We start from the raw sequence: 19,822 nt of genomic DNA on the forward strand, positions 1-19,822 counted from the left end.
ACATGAGGGTCAGCAAGATCCTTTAGTGTAGAACTTACAAGAGTTTCTAATATGTTACCGTGCATTGTGAATCTTCAGGTGTGTACACGGAAGAGACTGAGCACGGAAAATTTCCCCCAACTCACTGGACCACAGAATTCTGTTCCAATGGAACTATTCAGAAGATCTGTACTCTGGGGACATATCCTGAGAAACAATGACATAAGGTTCTTGACTAGTAAAGAAATAAATGGATTTATATTTTCTCCGACTGGCCAGATAAGGGTTTTCTCCAAATCCATAAATGACGTTTTTAAAGTTTATCTGTTTTTTAATCTTATAAGAGAGTAAAGATGTATATTAGAAGGCTTGACCATTAACCCGCTGATGATTAAGTTGGGCCTGGATGAGACAGAATGCCTGGTCATTTCCTCATTAATGGGCTAGTTAACATTTTTTTCCAAAAGAAATATTTAAGGAACACAATATTGAGTTGCTCCCAGTACTTCTAATTAACGGACCTCTTGAAGATCTTTGTTAAAGAGAAAACTAGCTTCAGGCCAGGAGATAGTGCAGGACCTAATACACAGGCTGCAGAAACCAAGAATAATTTTAAATTAAGGATCTGAACACAGAAAGGCTAAAATTTGTGCTCCATCTTTACGGAATTTCTGACAATGGCCCTCTAGTCTCTCCTGACATTTGGTTTTTAGGAAAAGCACTTTGGAGTGAATTGTTCCCTCTCCTCATTATCATCCCTAGTGTGTAAAAGTCTCAAGGTGTCTCTTGACTACCTGTCCTCCATTTAGCAATGTGCTGGAGAAAAACAGATCAAGAAAGCTGTTTCATGACTCAGGCCTTTCAAAACGTTTCTAAGACATTAAAAAAATCTCCTGTAGGCATTCGTGACTGCAAAGGCAACCATGTCATGAAGAAAGCCTAGTACTGTTAAAATAAAAATGTAGCTCTGACCCGATTTTTAGCTTGAAGAATACTTCATAGCAAAAATCAAGGTGCAGAATTATCCACATGCTAAAGACATGTTGCCTGTGAAATCTGCTGGGGATCAGGACCTGAAGAAAATATTCTTTAGTCTCGGGCACGCTCTGTCTCTCCCTCTGTCTCTGTTCAGTTAATTTAACAGATGCTGATGACGTACCAGGTGCGGCGCTAAGGCCTTTACTCGACACATTTCCTTCGTTCTCCGCCGTAATTGCCTGAGGAAGGTACTACTAGTGTCCTGATTCCATGGAGAAAAGTGAGGCTCCGCAAGGTCACACGACTAGCCCAAATGACGAAGGTGTAAGTGGCAGAGAAGCCGCGCAGGAGAACCCTTCAGCATCACGCTGTGTTTCCCTGTACCCCACAGCTCTCCTTTGTCTGAAATGATCCGTCATGAATTCCGATCCCTTGTAAGAGCCAAAGGTATTTCTAACATAGAACAACTGAGCCTCGATGATAAAGCACTAAGAATTTTTACCAATCTTGAGTTAGGGCCGGGTTCTCTTTCCCGCCTGGTCATCTGCCTCCTGCCAGGAGAGGGCTAGGGGCACAGAATGGCCTGGTATAGAAACCATGGATTCTGAATTCAAAAAGGTCTGGGTTTACCTCTCAGCTCTACCAGCTCTGCATGCTATTGAACAATGTCCTTAATTTTCTGCCTGAACTTTCCTCATCTGTTAAATGGGGCCGCACTGCTTCCTTCCTAGGGCACCACAGCATTAAACGAAGCAGAACACATCGAATGCTTAGCGCTGTGCCCAGCACATGGAAAGCGTTCTGTGAAAGTTTCTGTTGTGGGCAGCTGTGACAACATTAGCCAGAATCCGTCCATCAGCCTACCTTGCTAGAACGGCCTACCCTTCCTTAAACAGAGCTACATATTATAGTTTCCATCGAACTTTAGACGGTCTATGGAAATAGGGAATTATTAACTGAACCGGCCCATTGTCCTTAACATAGGCTGGGAGAGAACCACCAGGGGAAGGAAAGGAACAGAAGCATCCAGAGTGGAAGGCATCTGGGAAGGCACAGGTGGGCCAGTGTGTCCGTATTAGGAGTGACGGAAAAGAAACACGTGGGGAGCGGCTAACAGTTCTGACTTCTTTGAGGCCCACGCTGCCTCTCAGCTCAGCTCTGAGCTGACACGACTCCTTCACAAAAGCAGGTTACACTAACAATGCAAATGGAAGGGGTCATTGTCATTATTTTAAGTATGTAGCATAGAGACTCAAACATACCTACCCAACACTTCCACCGGTGAGAATTTAGGACCAGGATCAACCCACGTATAGTCAAAACTCAAAGACAAAGCTGTCAAGCCAGGGAACAGGGGTAAAAATACAGCTGTTCGATCTCTCTGAGTTGGGCCGCAACTACTCACACTTGAACAGACTGGGTAGAAGCCTCGAGCATCTCAAGACACCTGTGCTGGGAGAGTCCGAGGGGCACCGTGGGTTACACATCTGACTCTTGGTTTCGGGTAAGGTCATGATCTCGGGTCATGGGATCAAGCCCTGCATTGGGTTCTTCGCTTGGTGCTGAGTCTTCTTGGGATTTGCTCTCACCCCTGCCCTCCCAACCTCCCCATCTCTCTCTCTTTCTCAAATAAATAAATAAATCTAAAAATTATTTAAAAAAATAAAAACCTCTGTTCAACGGCAGGCTTCAGAACTGGACAAACATGGGTGAAACCTTGCTCTGCTGCTCACCAGCCTTAGAAAGTCTGCTTGTTCATTTTCTTTTTTTAAAAGATTTTATTTATTTATTTGACAGAGAGAAATCACAAGTGGGCAGAGAGGCAGAGAGAGAGAGAGAGGAGGAAGCAGGCTCCCTGCTGAGCAGAGAGAGCCCGACGCGGGACTCGATCCCAGGACCCCGAGATCATGACCTGAGCCGAAGGCAGCGGCTTAACCAACTGAGCCACCCAGGCGCCCCTGCTTGTTCATTTTTTTTAAATTTTTTTTTTTTTTTTTAAAGATTTTATTTATTTATTTGACAGAGATAAATCACAAGTAGGCAGAGAGGCAGGCAGAGAGAGAGAGAGGAGGAAGCAGGCTCCCCGCTGAGCAGAGAGCCCGATGCGGGACTCGATCCCAGGACCCAGAGATCATGACCTGAGCCGAAGGCAGCGGCTTAACCACTGAGCCACCCAGGCGCCCCTGCTTGTTCATTTTTTAAAAAATTATTTTTCATTGTTCTTTTCATTATTCATCCACTTATACATTGTTCACATAGACACCAAACTAAATTTATCAAACAAAATGTCCCTGGTGATCTACTCTGCATCTGACACAGATTTCTATAGATACAGAAATGACCAAGACTGATAAGGTCCCTGTCCTCATGAAGGTTCTATTTTTACAGAAAGGGAGATGGACAATGGATACTTTAAAAGCTTTGCAGGCGATCGTGATGAGGGTCAACAAGCCCGGCCCCAAAGTCAGAACTTGAAAGCTGTCCCACAGCCATTAGTAAGCAATTGTGACCCAAGTAGCTGCTAGGTTTGGGGTTCCTAGTGTGAAAAGTAAGGAAGAAACAGATTTCTATGAATAAGAGGATATCATTGAAGCCATGAAAAAGAACAAATTCTTGCCATTTATAACAACACAGACCTCGAGGGCATGAAGGCTAAAAGAAATAAGAGAAAGGCAATTTGTGGAGCATAAGAAATAACATGGAAGACATGGGGAGAACGAGAGGAGAAGGGAGTTGGGGCAAATCGGAGGGGGAGACGAACCATGAGAGACTGTGGACTCTGAGAAACAATCTGAGGGTTTTGGAGGGAAGGGAGCTGGGGGGTTGGGTGAGCCTGGTGGTGGGTATTAAGGAGGGCACGTATTGCATGGAGCACTGGGTGTGGTGCATAAACAATGAATTCTGGAACACTAAAAAAAATTTTTAAAATAAATAAAAATTTAAAAATAATAAAAAAATAAAGTTAACCATCCCCTTTTCAGTGGACTAAAAAAAAAAAAAAGTCATGTGCTCTCACAAGTGGAATCTAAAAGAGAAAAGAAACCCGAGGGCATAGACACAGAGAACAAATTGGTGATCGCCACACATGAGGGGCAGAGAGTGACTGAAACGAATGAAAGGGGTCAAAAGGTACAAACTCGCAGTTATAAAATTGGGAAGTCCTGGAAATGTAATGTACAGCGTGGTGACTAGAGATAACGATATTGTGTTGCAAATTTAAAAGCTGCTAAGACAGTAGATCTTAAAAGATCTCATCACAAGGAAATAAATCTGTAACCGTGTGGTGACATGTTAGATGTACGGTGGTGGTCATTTCACAGTATGTGCGTTATTGAACCATACTATATGCCTGAAACTAATACAATGCTATATGTTAATTACATCTCAATTCTAAAAAGTCCTAAGATTGCAAAGCCCATAAAGGAGGGTTAGAATAGACAGAGCGGGAGGGGGCTGCCGTCGGGGCACACAGAGTCTCTTTCCTAAGAGCAACAGGAAGCCGAAGGGTTAATTCGGGGTGGTCAGGGAGGGGGGTGGTTTGCTCATGAAAATTCTGCTGCCAGGCAGAGCAGAGACGGGAGCAGGGCAAGAGTGGACAGCAGGTAAGGTTAGGATTTCATTTCCATTTTCGAAATCAACTTACAGACCAATGGTTCTCATTCAAGGATGGTTTGGCACTTCTGGGGCCATTTGGAAACGTGTGGAAATAATCTGGGGTTGCATTAATTGCAGATGGGAAAAAACCGGTATTGTGAGGGACACCCCTCCCCAAAGGCAGAACTGTCCTCTTCCAAATGCCAAGGCGGCCCACACTGGGAAATCCGGCCACTGGCCAAACCAGAAGGCTCCACTGCAGGAACATAAAGATTATTAGCCGTGACAATGTGAAAGCCCGAGAGATCTGGACCAGGGGAGGGGCAAGAGCCGCGAAGGGAGAGGTAGAGGTGAAGATTCATTCATTCTCACATACAAGGCTGTTAAGAGACACTATCTAGAGCTGATGGATCCAAATAGTTAAGTGTCTAGTTAAGTGTATGCAAGATGTAAAAAGCACCAAAAGTTAAAAACAAAATATAACTAAATATCGTGAGACGAGAGAAAAGGAGAAGGAATAGTATTAAATAAGCTAAAGTCCTTATCTTTCATAACAGGCAACACGATTCAAGTTAATGAATCAAGAAACAGAGGTGGAAATACAATATTTAAAATTAAAGAAGAGGGGTACCTGGGTGGCTCAGTGGGTTAAAGCCTCTGCCTTCGGCTCAGGTAATGATCCCAGGGTCCTGGGATCGAGTCCCCCATCGGGCTCTCTGCTCAGTGGGGAGCCTGCTTCCTCTTCTCTCTGCCTGCCTCTCTGCCTACTTGTGACTCTGTCTGTCAAATAAAATCTTTAAAAAGTTAAATTAAATTAAATTAAAGAGGAAAGTATCCCCAAATCAGGAAGAAAAACCACCATAAGAAGAAGTGCCGCTGGAGTTTGAATTCGGGGGAAGGGAGTCGTAAGGGCAACTCTGATTTGTCACTGGATCCCTTCCCTGAAACACATTTGCCCTCATTTCCCGTGTATGTTATGTGTATGTTACGTCAGCTGCTAAGCTATAGCTTCCTGCCTTAATGCACGTCCCTGCGGTGGCCGTCAGACGGCTCCCTCATGCTCCAAGGAGCTGGTTCTGCTTAGCAGGGACCGGCCAGAAACCACACTCCACCTGCAGACATGTGTCCCGAGTTTTCTGGTGTTGAACTGGAACTTCTGCTCATGAGTGTTGGGGCCAGATCCGTGATGAGTTCCTTCCACGGCTGAAAGAACGTCCCTGCCCCCACGGGTCCAGATGCATTTTTCGTCTTGTGGTCGGGAGGGAACTGAGCAACTGCTGGGAGCGGGCGGAAGCCCGCCAACGAGGAAAAGGGCAAGTGGTCCAGGGCCTCCCCACCGGCCGGGGGGCTTGCTGTCACCCACGGGTGTCAGGTAAGAGCTGGGCGCACTCTAAAGGAGCACGTGTGTGAGGAGAGCATGTGGAGGGACAGGGGAAGGGGGGTGGACGGGGGCACGAGCAAGAGTTAGAATCCGGACGGCCTGAAACTGACCATCCACACACCAGCCCAGTGGGCCTCTACTGGTCACTATCTTTTATGTGCCTGGTTAGTTGAACTACTCTACTTTTCTCTAGGAGACCCTTCTGTGAGGTGGTGAGATTGTACATTGTTAGTTGCGTAAGTATCTGTCTCTTACTCTTCTATCACCTGTGATCTCCACCTCAAGGGCAGGGTTTGAGTCTCATTCATCTTTATATCTGCTGCACTGAGCATGTATCTAGTAAATTCTAGTTAAATAAAGGAATGGACAGGGGAATGAATAAACAAATGAAAGCCACATGAATAAAATGCTTATTATATCCCCTACCTTTTAAAAAACATTAGCAAAACAGGGTGTAGAGTATAACAAAAATTTCCTTACTTTCTGGTGCAGCCCTGATTATGTGAATCTGGTACGTGTGTGTGTGTGTGTGTGTGTGTGTGTGTGTTACCGTAACTATAATTGGTAATGGCGAAACAATTTAAGCCTTTGGGATCCCCAAGAGGTGCAGAGAGGCTTGGCTACCTCTAGGACTAACAGATCAAAGAGGAAATTCAATGACGTTGCAAAGGTCAGATGACATTTATGGAAAGACGGGCTCATTCAGGAAATGTTTGGAATTGGCGAGGCAATAGATTAAAGGGCATGGAGTCTAGACTAGGAAGGAGTAGGGACTTGGCACCAGAAACATTAACTAGCTTCCTCTACTACCCAAGGGATGTATGAAGCATCTCACTTTAGTCATGTGATGCAAGTGTTACGGAGTTCAGAAGGCGAGACCTACGATAACACTACCTGTTTAATTAGCATAACCATAATACGAGCTATACCTATGAGACTGTGACAAAACTTGTGTGCTTATGTTCTGAGAGAAGTATCGTAAATTGGCTCACTTGTTTTTAGAAGTTGGTAAGTTATGGGGGCGCCTGGGTGGTTCAGTCAGTTGAACGTCTGACTTTTGATTTCAGCTCAGGTCACGAGCTCAGGGTCATGAGACTAATCCCCCCATTGGGCTCCATGCTGCGCAGCTCAGCGGGGAGTCTGCTTAAGACTCTCTTGATCTCCCTCTCCCTTGGCCCCTCCCCCCACTCATGCTCTCTTTCTAAAATAAATAAATTAATTTTTAAAAAAAGTCGTAAGTCATGGAGGCTACCATATCATTATAATCACAATTTCTAACAATGGAAAAGAACTTTGTAAAGATTTTCAAAGGTCTTTGATTCATCATTGTGAAAATTTAATCATTCCCTGGTGGGTATTCTAATGGACTAAAAGTAACCACGCATCATTATGATGGGACTGGTGTGCCATATTTCTTCAGCAGAAAACTACAGATGGATGAAGCTATCTTCTGTCTGGATGGCTACAACTAAGAGAAGCTCAGCCATTAACACTTGCGAAGAAGGTTCTACTACCTTCTACAAACCCTCCAGGTTTGTATCTTCCCCTAAGGAGCCTGCACTTTGAGTTTATTCCTGGTTAATAAACATGATCAACTGATCGATCCTTTCCCTTTCATCCAACAATATTTTTTGAGCTCCCATTCTGTGAGTCATCTGTTTGAAGAAAGAGACCTTTCTTGCTCAGAGTGAATTGGCTCAAGTAGAAAGACATTTTCTGGTTGAATGATGGGCTGAAACAAAATGGATTTTTCCATACTGGTTTCATATCTGGGTTGCAGTTGACCGAATTTATTACTTCTGTAAACCTTCCTTTAGGATTTGTTAAAGTTGGGAGATTATAGTTTTCTTTATATTCCCTTTGCAGTCAAGATCTCTTTGTCCTCTTATTGCTTCAAAATCAGCAGGTGATGGTACCTTACATAAACCCTCTCCATCTGGGTTGGTTTTCATTTTTTACTGACGCTTCTCTCTTGTTAACAAAGAGAGACCTTAAGGCCTCAAAGTAAAACCAGGCTCACTGACTTCATCCTTTAAGTCATTTAGTATTATAAATTATTGTAAAGTAATTAGTATTCCTATGTGTGTGTGGGCTCGTGTGTGTGTCTTTGTGACTGTGGCAGATTGAGAAGGAGAGAGGTAATTGGGGCTTCAAATAAAAGTTTAGCTGTTGAACTTGGACTGTTCATGCATTCCCTGTCTTTGGTCTGCTCTCAGGGAATCTAAGAAATAAACAAGCAAACACTCTAGGTGGCCATGATTCCGAGACACAGAAAACTGAAAACAACTTGTAGATAATATAATTTGTGCATGGCTCGGCTAGAGTGCAGTGGTGGGGCTCCCAGAAGAAAAATAAACACATCTCCAGTTGAAAATAATTAAACAGATATTCACTAACCTAGCCCAGAAACCGAAGATGAACAAAGGGTCAAAGTGTTGCCCTGGGTCTACTATACCTTGGTAGGCATGGGTTTCTTGAAGGTGATTTCAGCTTGCATCCAAACACCCCTTGGAGACTCCAGCACAGACCAAATTTTCTCTTGAACTACATGATTCTCTTCAAAGATATAAACTGCCAGGGTGTCACTCATTTTTAAAAACCCGTAGATGGCATAATAAAAACGTAGACAATACTGCAAGTTTCCTGGCAGGGAGGGGCCGTAGAGCCTTCCAATGTAGCCAGGCTGAGATGTAAACTTTGTGTTGGCCAGCAAGTAGTACCCTGCAGACAGGACAAAACATTGAGGCTATCAGCAATGACAAACTTAAATCATCTAGCCCAAAGGGTCAAGTGTGAAAATTTGCTTAAACGTAGTGGGATTTGCCAACAGAGACTATTCCCATAGGCTTTAAATGATAGAATGCATTTTGTACTTAACTATCTGTGGCTTAAGTGGCAGATTACATCATGTGGCTCTATTACCAATAAAACTTCTTCAGTTCTAAGTAAACTTCACAAACTAGTATAGATTCCCATCTGCATATGCTCAGATGCCAGTCATCAGTTAGGATTTGTGTTTCTCATGAAACAAAAGGGATGAAATCATCTTGGTTCCCCAGCTGCCTGGATCAATCCAGTACTTAGTACTGGGTCCTAACGTACGTTGGGGCCAGACCGGTTTTTCCTTCTCATCTCTGCTGCCAACAGCAGAGATAGAGAGATCACAGGCTGGTCTGGAAGTCCTTGGGATTTTGATTATTTCACAGAAGTATTGTTAGGGACTGAATTGCGCAGATCTATTTTGTTTCAGTCTGTCATTTACAAGAAAAGATCTCTCAAGTACCCTTTCTGTGCAAGAAAGGGATCCAAGGAAGAATAATCATTTCTTTTAAATAACAAAAAAGAAGCAGAAGGTCAAGGACCTCCCTCCCACCTGCTCCTCCGCCCCCCCCCCCCCCCCCCGTGAATGTAAAACAGACCCACAGAGCCTAGAAAACCTGGGTAGAAAGGAAGAAAATAATACCTACTTTGCTTTCTTGCCTTTTCCTACTCCTCCCCCATCAATTTTCCTTTGATCGCCTCAGTCTTGGTGTGTAGTTGGGTTTTACCCAGTGATTTAATTCATCTGGCAAAGGGTTCTTGGTTTATTTCATGTGATTGGTGACATGGACTGAGTCGTGTCCACCCCACCCCCAAATCCATTGGTTGAGACCCTAATTCCCCATGTAAATGTATTTGGAGATTGGGTCTTTAACGAGGTATTTAAATGAGGTTATACAGGTGGGGCCTTAATCCTATAGAACCTATAGGTCCTCGCGGAGGAAGAGACACCAGAGCCCCCTTTCTCTCTCCACTGGTACACACAGAGTGAAGGCCAGAAGGACCCAGTGAGAAGGTGCCATCTCTCTACAAGGCAGAAAGAGTGGTTTCCCCAGAAACCAACCCTGACAGCATCTCGATCTTGGGCTTCCAGCCTCCGGAACTGTGAAAAATCCATTTCTGCTTTTTAGGTCACCCTGGCCACCTGAGCAGACTAATATAGGTGTCTATACACAGTCAGAAAAACGTTTTTGAAACCTGAATTTAATTCTACTCTTCTTTTACTTAAAACCTTTTGATGGTTTCTCATTTCCTTTATAAAAAAAAAAAAAAATCCCAAATGCTGACTCTGATCTGCCACACCACAGCTCTCTCGGAGCCTGCTCTTCATTTCTTCCATGGCATGTGCCACAATAGGTAATTATAAGTTTATTTGTGTATATATTTGTCTAACATCTCTTTTGCCCATTGAAATGATTGTTAGCCAGTGGGGGAAGGACCTGATTGATTAGTCTGGCCAATGACCAGAGGTTTTTATAGTACCTGTATTTCTACAAGTTAAGCCGCCTCTAAGAAAAGAATTTATGATTACAAGTAAAAAACTGTGAGGGCCCCTTTCAAGGCCCTTCCCAGGGCCTGTGCAAGTAAGATGCTCTGAAACGTAAGTTTCCTCAGTGTATGGTAAGCACACCCCAGTGCCCAGTGTAAAAATCACCATTGAATAAAGTGACATAGACACCACCCCTTGAAAACAAGCCCTTTGTACCAGTCTCTACATGAATGGGCTTCACAGGGATGCCATCAAAGTGATTAGGTAGGTAATTTTTTTTTTTTAAAGATTTTATTTATTTGACACAGAGAGAGAGATCACAAGTAGGCAGAGAGGCAGGCAGAGAGAGAGAGGGGAGGAAGCAGGCTCTCTGCTCTGCAGAGATGCGGGGCTTGATCCCAGGACCCTGGGATCATGACCTGAGCCGAAGGCAGAGGCTTTAACCCACTTAGCCACCCAGCTGCCCCGAGGTAGGTAATTCTTATACACAGGAACTCAAACTTGTTTCTTAAGGTTCCTGGTAGACATAACCATCAAGTGCCCCCCCCCCATATTTTCCAATAGATTTTATAGCCTCACAAAATATTTTTCATTGAGTACAACACACATAACATAAAATTTACCATTTTAACCACTTTAAAGTGTACAGTTTAGTGGCATTTAGTACATTCACAGGGCTGGGCAACTACCACCACTATCCAGCTCCAAAATATTTTCATCACCCCAAAACGAAACTCTATATCCATTAAACAGTAACTGCCCAGCCCCTGGCCACCAAGAACTGGCTTTCTGTCTCTACAGATTTGCCTTTTCTGGATGTTTCCTGTAATTGGAATCTACTAGCTTTTTAAAAGCACTTTTCTATCTAAAGGGAAAAGCAAGATAATTTCCGAAGATTTGGCTGTTTAAAGAACTGGCAGGCAGGCTTGCTAGCACAGCAAATTAAATGCCATTTTTTTTTAAAGTGGCAAAACACAAGATTACCCATTGTTTTTACTTCTTTACAGTTGCCGTTTTTTTTTTTTAAGTGGCAGTCTTGAGAGATATGGAGTAAGATCGGCAGACAGACGGGATCGGGAGGGAGACAAACCATAAGTGACTCTTAATCTCACAAAACAAACTGAGGGTTGCTGGGCGGGGGCGTTGGGAAAAGGGGGTGGGGTTATGGACACTGGGGAGGGTATGTGCTATGGTGAGTGCTGTGAAATGTGTAAACCCGGTGATTCACAGACCTGTACCCCTGGGGATAAAAATATAATTATATGTTTATAAAAAATAATTAAAAAAAAAAAAAAGAATGGCAGACGGAACATGAATACTACCCCCACCCTCAGAGTCCCCACAGGCACAGACTTCTGATTTACCGTTGCCTGATGTGTGATCTCCGGCCCGATACATGTTTGGTTTTACTTTCACCCGGGTCCAGCCTGAACCTTCTTTATCTTGATAAAAGTTGCAGAAATCTTCCTCGAAATTGCAGCCGGCTTCCACAGCACTGAAAGGAAGCTCTGAAGAAAGGAGAAGCAAAGTTAAAGAGCCAGATCCTAGGGTCTCAAAGGACTACTTCAACTGGTTGACAAATATGTACACATTTGTGCCAGGGAGACTGAACACATAAAACACAACAAAATATCTCTACCCTGATGGTATCCTGGCAGGTTAGCATCAAACTAACATCTCCTCATGACAGGCAGATTGCTCTTTTCCTCCCTTAAGGGATGGAGGGAAGGAGCCCTGTTCATACTCTATAAAAAATAAGTAAGTACCAGACTTCAAAAGAAATTTCTTTTCAAAATGTAAAGACGGGGAGCAATTATTTACATACTTCTTTACAATTCAAAACTCATTCATAGAAAATTAAAAGAAAGAAAATGGTAAAGATTTTAAGGAACTCTTAATTTTTCTCTCAGACAGGTATTTTAGAAATAATATTTTCCAGAAATAATTTTCCTTTGTTGACTGATCGCTGTGTCACCGGCACAGCCGCTGTCTATTTATAATTGACATTAGCAGTACAGCTGATCTGCTTGAAGAAAATCACTGCTCAGGATAAACCATGCTGTTCAAAAAGTCACACCAATTTCATCACCCATACTGCTATTATTTTGGCGTTTGCTGAGTTCTGGTATCATTTACCCTGGTCTATAAATACACCTCATTCCAGATTGCTTGGAGGGAATGGAACATAAAAGATTTCTGCTCTTTTGAGAATAACTTGGTACAGCAACAAGTGATTGTAAATCTTACTGTTCAGACTGTCTGAGTCCACAGGGGATGTGACAGCCACAGTTTGGGACACATTCGATGTAGCCAACTGTGATCCGTTCTACATACTGACATTCTCTGGTCTAAGCTTTTAGGGCCAGAGAAAGAGGACACTGTTTTGAATAACTGGGAAATCACCTCTAGAGAAACATTTGAGTTCTGGGAGCAGTGACCTGATGAAACAGGGAGCTGTTTATGGACAAAAAGTCACTATACTCTCAATTCCTCAATTTCCAAAGGAAGAGAACAGTGATGTGGGCTGAGGAAATGGCCCAGATTAAATGGGATGAAAGAGGCATGACAATCAAATGCTGTAAAGCACCTGAGATTGAATCTTGGTCCAAGAAAACAAAAAGCTATAAAAGAGAGCACTGGGACAACTGGTGAAAGTAGCATGTGGGCCATGGTTAGTTGATAATATTGTATCGGTACCAAATTTCCTGAACTTTATAATTACCTGTTAACACATGGAAAATGTGCTAACACATGGAAAATACACACTGAAGTATTTAGGGGCAAAGGGGCGTAACGTCTACATCTTGCTCGATAAGATTACATGGTCGATAAGGCAACAGTGGCAAAATGGTAACAATATTTAGATCTGGGTGAAGAGTCTTTTTTTTTTTTAAGATTTTATTTATTTATTTGACAGACAGACATCATAAGTAAGTAGAAAGGCAGGCAGAGAGAGAGGGGGAAGCAGGCTCCCTGCCAAGCAGAGAGCCCGATGCGGGGCTCGATCCCAGGACCCTGAGATCATGACCTGAGCTGAAGGCAGAGGTTTAACCCACGGAGCAAGTTTTGTCTGAGTTTAAAATGATACAAAACTAAGTTTTAAAAACACTAAACTAAAAAAAGACACCAACACCAAAAGGAACAAAAGGTTCCTAGATAATTGGATCCCTATCACATCTTGGGTGACATGGCCTTGCAAGGGTGCAAAGCGAGCACCCTGACTGACGAAGCAGAGAGGAGAAAAGTAAATGAAGACCATTCTCAGTGCTCTGATGCTGGTGGGTTCACCCACACACTGCTGTTTGCCCACACAGTCTCTGGGAGCACCAGGGAGTATCTTTAAGCCATGAAGATGAAGTCTTTGAAAACTGAGCATGATGTCACACAGACAAGGCTCCTTTGACACCAGCCTTTGACACCCCCCCCCCTCCCAGATTTGCAACCAGGGGAAACCCCATATTGGTCTCCAATCTTTCACGACCCCTCTGCTACCTGGTCATGAAAAAGTAGATGAAAAGCCACAATCTACAGATGGCTATCTGGCTCCCAAGAGCCATGCACAAAGAGAATAGCAGGTCAGTGAAATCACTCATCAGGGGTCAATCCCAAGGAATATACCCCTGGGCAGTCACAGGAGAACCGTAACCCATTTATGAGGCATCCAGGAGAGGCAAGAGGTGGTATTAAAACTTAAAAGGAAGCACAGCTCAGTTCTCTCCGTGGTGACCAACGGAGTCATGTGGAAAAGATGTTTCTGAGAATGTGATTATAGTCTTTTGCTAAATACCTAAATACCTTCGAAGTGGATTTGTCTGGGGTCCTGAGAAGGTCTGATAAAAAAGAAAATCTCAAAAGCATCGCTGAGAGCCTAAATCTTTTTCAACCAGAGTGCTGCTTCTGCTATGAGACAGTGTCTTATTCCTGAAGCCTGGGCCAGAGGGCCTGTTTGTAACCCAAAATGAGCTCCCCAGAGATCGGGGGTGGATGGAAAGCCTTTGCTTAAGGCTTGTTTCAGGGCGTCTGAGCCAAGCGGCCATGACAGTTGAGCATTAACGACCTGGTCAAAACACAGGGAGGACTCAGAGGCAGCTGGAAGCACCCGAACATCAGTTGGTCAGAAAAAAAGGCAGGGTGGGGGGGGGGGGTGCGGAAGAAAGGCCCTTTGAGCAAAAAGATACCATCACAATCCAAGATGTACATAACTACTTCCTTTCCAACATTTGAACTTTTTAGAAATGAGAGGCTTTGAAATACTTTAATCAGGTGGAGGGCCCTGCCTTTGAGAAGTCTCTGGTAGCATTTTTCATCCTGAAGTTCATGGAGATGGACTCAGCGTCCGCCCGAGAGATCTAAACACCCATCAGCAGCCTTTTCTGTCCCCAGCCCCTGCCTCGCTTGAGAGAACCGGGCACGGCGGGCTCCACAGGCTGCTAAACTGACACGGGGGGTTGATGTAGCATGAGCCAGCCCGAAGGCAGGCTGAGACCACTCAAAGCTGGCTTGGAGACAGAGTGAGGGGGACCAGGCGCCAGACTGAGCAATCCTGCGGAGCAGGGGCCGGGCCGCTGACCAGGCAGTGGAGACACTTGAGGTCTGAGCTAAGGCAATGACAGCTGTAACCAAGGCAACAACTACAGCCAGGTTTCCCACCAGACATCAAATGGCAGTGTGTTGTTAGGGAATGGGCAGAACTGGGATTTAGGCCCAGGCAGATGTCCTTAGAGGGGTATATTCGTGAGTGTCAGGCCCCTCCCAGTTCCTGGCCTGGGGGTGTGCTGGACCCAGGCCCTGAGAGGAGATTGGGCCTGCGGATGGCAAAGCAGTGGGAGCTCTCAGTCTGGGGCTGGGCATTAAGACGGGATCTTTACAAGTGCATGGAATCACCTGCCAGCCATTCAAGGATTCACAGCCTAAAAGGAGAGCTTATTCCTAAGATCTAGGCACTGGGCCAAACATGGTGGTGGGCAGAGAAGTCGTGGGTGCAAGAGCCTTGGAAAGGCAAGTGCCCTAACTCAAGTAGGGCGAGTGGGGAGGTCTGTCCTCTGGCAGCGTCCTGAGGGAGTACTGGGGGGTGACACGACACCGCTGTTTAACACCTGTGACTCGAGAGTAGGTCCCAGGTCAGGGAGCTTGGATTAACTCTAAGCCCAACCAGAGGGTGGGAACGAGATGCTTCATATGTTGAAATCATTCCTGTCTCAGCCTACTTGGGGAGATGAGGGAAGAAAATGCTAGGTCCAGCTGGGAAAAGCAGAGACAACAAGTCTGGAGCTACCCAAGATAAGGAAAAAAATGTTGGCACCTGTTAGGAAACAGAAGGACATAAACTATTTGTGAAATGCGAGATGAAGTATGAAAAATGGAGGCCTCGGTGTCTAAGACTCAGAATCTGGTCCACAGCTGCTGCAGGAAAGGCATCAAGCAGGCTCCCACTCACTCATTCACCAAGGCAGTGCCCTTTGCTGGTTCTCTTCAGCTTCAATCTGACTCTCTGGTCCCCAGGGAAGGGACAGGCATGTTTTGAAAGTTAAGTAAATAACATGAAGCTTCATGGCCCGGCATTTTCTGAGTGCCATACTCTGCCTTCACGGACATTAACTTATCATCTTCCCAAATGGATGGAACAGAGTCTTCTAACCCCGTCCCACAGATGCGGAAACAGAATCTCAGAAAGGTTAATTAACACGCCCAAGGTCACACATTTTGTAAGTGGCAGAGTAGGGCTGTGAATCCAGAGTTCTGACTCAGGAACGTAATGCTAGGATCACACCATTAAACCATTTTAAGGCCAAGATGTCAGGTTGGGAAGTTCTGAAGACCATCATGGAGCCTTGGCTAACCTCATTACAGGACAATGTGGATTGGTGGTCCCTGCAGCGGAAGGGTCTGTTTGTGGGCCGAATTTTGCAGACCGAGGGGCCATCAGCCCTTTTAATAAATAGTCCTTACTTGGCTGGAATCTTTCTTTTCTCTTCACCAGTCAGTGGGAAAGCGCTCACATAGATTCTGTCTTTTTAAAAGGAAGAGTGTTTCCAGACATTACTTGTGAGGTGCTTCAGTAGACACTGTGACCTCCCATCTGCTTTGTCACCCCACCCTCTGTCCCCTGCGGACACTGAACAAACACCTCTTCTCCTGTATGTATCACTTGGAAATAGAAAAGTTCAATGTAAATGCCTGGCGACAAAGAGGAGAAACTTTCCAAAAATAATGATGAAGAGGTTGTGAAACGACTATTGACATCACTGAAATATTAGCTGATAAGATTAGAGAACAGCCCAATTTCGAGAAACAAAACAACATTGGTTCCTGTGTTCTGTCCAATTTAGAGACTCTTTTAATCTTGGAATTACAGTTTGGTTTAAATCATTTTAATGAAAATATGTAAATATGCATTGTCTGGTTCTGTCTCACTAGCATTTTTTTTCTTTTTTAAAATTAGAATTAGTAAAAAAAATAATATTTTGTTTTAGCACATTACAGTGTTTCTAATTTGGGGGTAGCACTTTAGCTCAAGTAGAAAATACTACTTTTCTCAGTCCCCTTGCTTGTAGAATATATCTTAAGCCATATAAAATTAGACACCAACTCTATCTTAAGTGAAAGTCAGACTTCAAAGGCCAGGTTTAAAAATTTATTTCCCATGCTCTGAAGATCAGAATGAGGGCTCATTAATAAGATTGGGACAACCACCGTTTCCCTGGGGGCTTTCAAAAAAAAAATAATCACTAAAAGGTAAGGCCAATTGCATTTATGTGGATTATCATGAATATAGTGTTATCCTTCTTATTCTAGAACATTTGTCGACTTCTCACTTTTTTTTTAAAAGATTTTATTTATTTCTTTGAGAGAGAGGGAGATAGTGCAAAAGAGCAAGAGCAGAGATGGGGAGAGGGAAAGGCAGATGCCCCGCTGAGCAGGTAGACTGACGTGGGGCTCGACCTCAGGACCCTGAGATCAGGACCTGAGCTGAAGGCAGACTTAAGACACTTAACCGACTGAGTCCCCCCGATGCCCCTAGAACATTTGTTTTTTAATGTACTTTGAATTGATTTGCTTACTTATTTTCCCAGAAAGTAAGGATGTCCTCTCTTTTCCAAACACCAAGTTTATGGAAATTACAAAATTGGCCACGATGAAAGAATTTGAGGATTTACTTAGAAAGAGAAATTAAATTAAGTCCATGATATAAATATCATAAACATGTCACAGAGATTATGTATACCAAATATTAACAACTTTAAACACGGAGATATTCGTAGGTCTTGGGTACCTAAAATTAGAAAGAGTCTTTATCATTCTATTCAGTAGAGTTTGAGAGTTTTTCTACCTACTCGGCCACCTGTGTGTGGATCTAAGATATGCTTTAAAGAGAAACATGGGGAGGGAATGTCTTCATATTCTTTAATTTTCATTACGTAGTAGGCAGGGATGGTGAAATCTCCCTATGACAACTGGCCTGTGCTGTCAGAAAAATTAAATTCACTCTGTGAGGGGGAAAAAAGAGTAACGTAGCAGAAAAATGACTATTCCATTAAATAATTTTTTTTAAAGGAGATTACAGGAGAGGTGAGAAAATTAGAAGGAATTAAATCAAGTCCTGACCCCAGGCGTCTACCGAGAAAGGAAAATCCGGTATGGGAGCCAGAAGAGAAAGAGAATGCTTACCTGTCCGATTCTGGCAGGAAACAGGAGAAAAAGAAATGTCATCTAGAGCAACGTATCCTCCTTTAGGACCATTGAAAGCAACTTCAAAAATAACCTGCCGGGGAAGATGACGGATTGTTACAGGTTTACATATTTTCTGTCAGGCTTCAGAGCCCTTAACTAGGATCTACGGATTTTTTAAAAAGATTTATTTATTTATTTGAGAGAGAGAGAGAGAGGCAGAGGGAGAGAGAGAATCCCAAGCAGACTCCATGCTGAGCGTGGAGCCTGACACAGGGTTCGAACTTGTGACTCTGAGAGCATGATCTAAGCTGAAACCAAGAGTCCGACCCTCAGTGGACTGAGTCATCCAGGGCCCTCTCTTAATTATGACTTAAAATGATGTGGCCGCCAAGCCAGGTGATGGCAAGTTGTAAGTACTTGTTAGGAATCATGTTCCTAAATCTAGGGCAGCTCCCGACTTGATCTACAGTTTCCTTAAGGGGGAGGGACTAGTGAGCCCTAAGTTGTGTTTTATTGGTGGAGTCCCCCTCGCTTGAGTGTATGTCACTCTCTGAGAGAACCACAGACTCGACAGTTTGAGTGATGACCTTCGACTGGAGGAACAACAGGCCCCTTGCCGAATGCAGGCCAGGCTCTCCACTGCCCTTCCCAGAGAACTAAGCCCCAGCAGGGTTCTTTCCCTTTTTGCCATATGAAATTCTCTGTGAGGGTTCTGAACAAGACACAGAATCAAAGAAGACGACCTGTCTGCTCAGGCAAAATTGGGCCCCACATCTGAGGTATGGATGTCAGGGTCCAGCCTGCCCAGGCACATCCAAATGGTCGGAGAGAAGGTGAGGTTGTTAAGGGGTTCAGCCCTTCTGTGTTTCTTCCTTCTGGGCCACCAGCTCTACTCTGAGGTCAAGGGACTTCCTTCTGCCTGAGCCCCTGGGGATGGGGAGGGGCGCACACGGCACTGCACACAGCCGGGAGCACGGTGGAAAAACCAGCCCAGAGGGCAGCCCACCGGTGAGCAACACAAGAGGCAGTGGTGGCAGGGGCTGAAACTCAGGCCAGGCAGGTGACCTGTATGCATGACCTGAGCTCGGTGGGACACAGCAGGACAGGGTGCAGAGGGTCCTGAAATGGGGAACCCAAGCCTGGTCCATAGGGGCGCCTGATATTCAGCTCCCTCCATTCCGGAGTTCAGGCCCAAAGTGTCTGGACCTACCAAATCATCAAGAGGACCTGGATCTCTGTATTTTTTTTTGGAGATCATTGGGTTTTTCCGTGTTGGTGATTTCCTCAAACACTAAAGCCAACATGGCAAAACAAGGAACAAACAGCCCACCACTGCGGCAGCCAGGCAAACAGCAGTGGGCGAGATCTGACCTCTAGGATCCTAGTTCTCCAAGCTCTTCTAAAGAGGCAGACAGACCAGGGTTCAAGTCCCATTTCTGGCACTAGTTAGTTAACCTTGACTACATTGTTAAGAGGGATCTACCTGCTTGTATATCTTTACAATATACACAAAATATCAGTGAGTCTTTTTTGAGCAAAACTAAGATTTTTGACTTCAAACTAGACGACAAAAGCTTTGCCTTTGTTATTTATGAAACAGGCATAATAACCCCTACCTTGGTGGACTACTGAGATTAAATGGGATGAGGTATGGAACGTCCCTAACATGTAGTCAGGTGCATCCTGAGTTCTGTATCGAATTCATGCGGATTTCTCCAGGCTGACCCCCTCTTCAACCCATATTCAGGCTTGAGCCTACTTAGCCACTAATTAGCTCAAGCAGGTTCCTTCCCTCTTCCAGGCCTTAGTGTCTCCGGTTTTCAAAGAAAGAGTGTGGAGATGATCCAGCGCAGCTTAACGCTGGTCCCACAGACACTGGGATTCTGCAAAATCTAAGAGAGGCCCCGGAA

The 19,822-nt window shown here is 44.3% G+C and overlaps 1 protein-coding gene across 2 annotated transcripts in view; it reads right to left on the reverse strand.

The window, feature by feature from the left end:
* Positions 1–19,822, reverse strand: part of MAMDC2 (MAM domain containing 2) — a 141,504-nt gene that overhangs the window by 41,266 nt on the left and 80,416 nt on the right. For both annotated transcript variants that reach the window (XM_059411887.1, XM_059411888.1), the window contains exons 7-9: positions 17,910–18,003; positions 11,606–11,749; positions 8,388–8,653 (exon numbers count right to left, since the gene is read on the reverse strand). In XM_059411887.1, coding sequence (XP_059267870.1) covers positions 8,388–8,653; positions 11,606–11,749; positions 17,910–18,003 — 504 coding nt within the window. The remainder of the gene's footprint in view (positions 1–8,387; positions 8,654–11,605; positions 11,750–17,909; positions 18,004–19,822) is intronic.

Source organism: Mustela nigripes, chromosome 9 (genome assembly GCF_022355385.1).
Source record: "Mustela nigripes isolate SB6536 chromosome 9, MUSNIG.SB6536, whole genome shotgun sequence".
Taxonomy (NCBI): domain Eukaryota; kingdom Metazoa; phylum Chordata; class Mammalia; order Carnivora; family Mustelidae; genus Mustela; species Mustela nigripes.